The following is a 1,722-nucleotide window of genomic DNA, read 5'->3' on the forward strand; positions in this document are numbered from 1 at the left end:
TCCATCCATCCATCCATCCATCCATCCGTCTGTTCATCCATCCATCCATCCATCAGTCCGTCTGTTCATCCATCTATCTGTCCATCCATCCATCAGTCCGTCTGTCCATCCATCCATCCATCCATCCATCTGTCCATCAGTCCATCAGTCCATCCATCCGTCCGTCTGTCCATCCATCCATCAGTTTCAGACAGAGACCCACCCCAACCCGGAGGAAACACTTTCTCCTAACGGAGAACCTGAGCCTTGGAGAACCTGGTTCTGCAGCGTTTGGGAACTCTCAGATTGTTTCAGTGAAGTTGTTTAATTGGCTGTAATTTATCCTCCAACCGCGGCTGTAAACCTAAATTAAAGTTAATTAGTTTTTATTGTTATTGTGTGTGAAGCCTGGCTAACGCGGGCAGCGTTCCTGAGTTTCCCGGTCGCAGCGGTGGCTTTCAGCTGACTTATGTAAGAGCTCAAGCTGCAGTGCGCTCAGCGCTGGGAGGAAGATTCAGCAAACTCTCAGCAAAACAGAATTATTTTCAAGGCTCAGCCGTATTTTGTCAGGCGATCAGACCGAAGGCGCTGATTTATTTAACTTCATCATCCTCTCTGTCTGTTTTTGTGTTTTAGTCACATTAAAACTGACAGATATGTACGAATCTAAAAGCAGAAAACAACATAAAAAAGTAAAAACTGCTGAAAACAAAGAAAAACGTCTCATTTAATCATCTCGTACTCTTCAATTAAAGCCAGTTTACCTCCAGCTGAGCTTCAGGTCTCATTTTTGAGGAACATTTTAAATAATTTTATTGATTTGTAGTGATCCTCTTTCTCTTCATTATTTATTTTTCTGAAATATAACTTCTTCTGAAGACTTAATGCTGAATTAGTTTAGCTGTTCATGCATTCAGGAGACAGGAGCTGTGACTTTTTGGTTTTTGTAAGTTTTATACTTTAATTAATTAACTCTCCACAGAAATACTTTGAGGTCTGTTCTGTTTCTTTAAAAACATAAAAACATTCTTCTTTTAAAATCTATTTCATAAAACTGACTTTTTATTTGTCCTTGTGGTTTTCACTTTCTAAGTTTTCTGTTCGTCCTTCTTCTCGTTGTGTTTCTTCTTCTTAAATCTTTTAATTTGTTGTTTGACTTTTTTCTCCTTTTATAAAACAAAGATCCATCTTCTCGTCTCTTTGAAACATCATGTTTTTATCCTAATTTCTGACCTAAAATTGATTCCGTTTTAACATGTTTCTGGAACGTGTTGCAGGTTTCTGATGTTTGTTTGTATATTAATAAATCCAATAACTCTCTTTCTAGGACATTTCTGGTTCTGTAAGTTCTGAGTAAAAGCCTCCCTCCTTGTCTCGGTTCTGTTGGGTTCTAGTGCTGCTGTGCCCGCGGGTTTGGACGTCCCTGGAGAACGGCAGGGTGATGGCGAGGCCCATCGGGCCGCCGGTGGAAGGAACGCTTCTCCACTACACCTGCAACGCCAGCTTCATCCTGGAGGGGAGGAACATCAGCCACTGCACCAAGCTGGGGAAGTGGGACGCACCCAAACCCACCTGCCTCTGTGAGTTCCTGAGACGCCTATCCACCGCGATGACGGGCATCCGTCCATCTGTCCATCTGTCCATCCGTCCATCCACCCATCCATCTGTCCGTCCATCCATCCATCCAACCATCCATCCATCCATCCATCCATCCATCCATCCATCCATCCATCCATCCATCCA

At 42.9% G+C, this 1,722-nt stretch overlaps 1 protein-coding gene across 2 annotated transcripts in view; it reads left to right on the plus strand.

Moving 5' to 3' along the window:
- gabbr1a (gamma-aminobutyric acid (GABA) B receptor, 1a) overlaps positions 1–1,722 on the plus strand; it is an 87,321-nt gene that overhangs the window by 12,401 nt on the left and 73,198 nt on the right. For both annotated transcript variants that reach the window (XM_037980305.1, XM_037980304.1), the window contains exon 5: positions 1,374–1,559. In XM_037980305.1, the coding sequence (XP_037836233.1) occupies positions 1,374–1,559 (186 nt within the window). The remainder of the gene's footprint in view (positions 1–1,373; positions 1,560–1,722) is intronic.

This window comes from Kryptolebias marmoratus, linkage group LG16 (genome assembly GCF_001649575.2).
Source record: "Kryptolebias marmoratus isolate JLee-2015 linkage group LG16, ASM164957v2, whole genome shotgun sequence".
Taxonomy (NCBI): domain Eukaryota; kingdom Metazoa; phylum Chordata; class Actinopteri; order Cyprinodontiformes; family Rivulidae; genus Kryptolebias; species Kryptolebias marmoratus.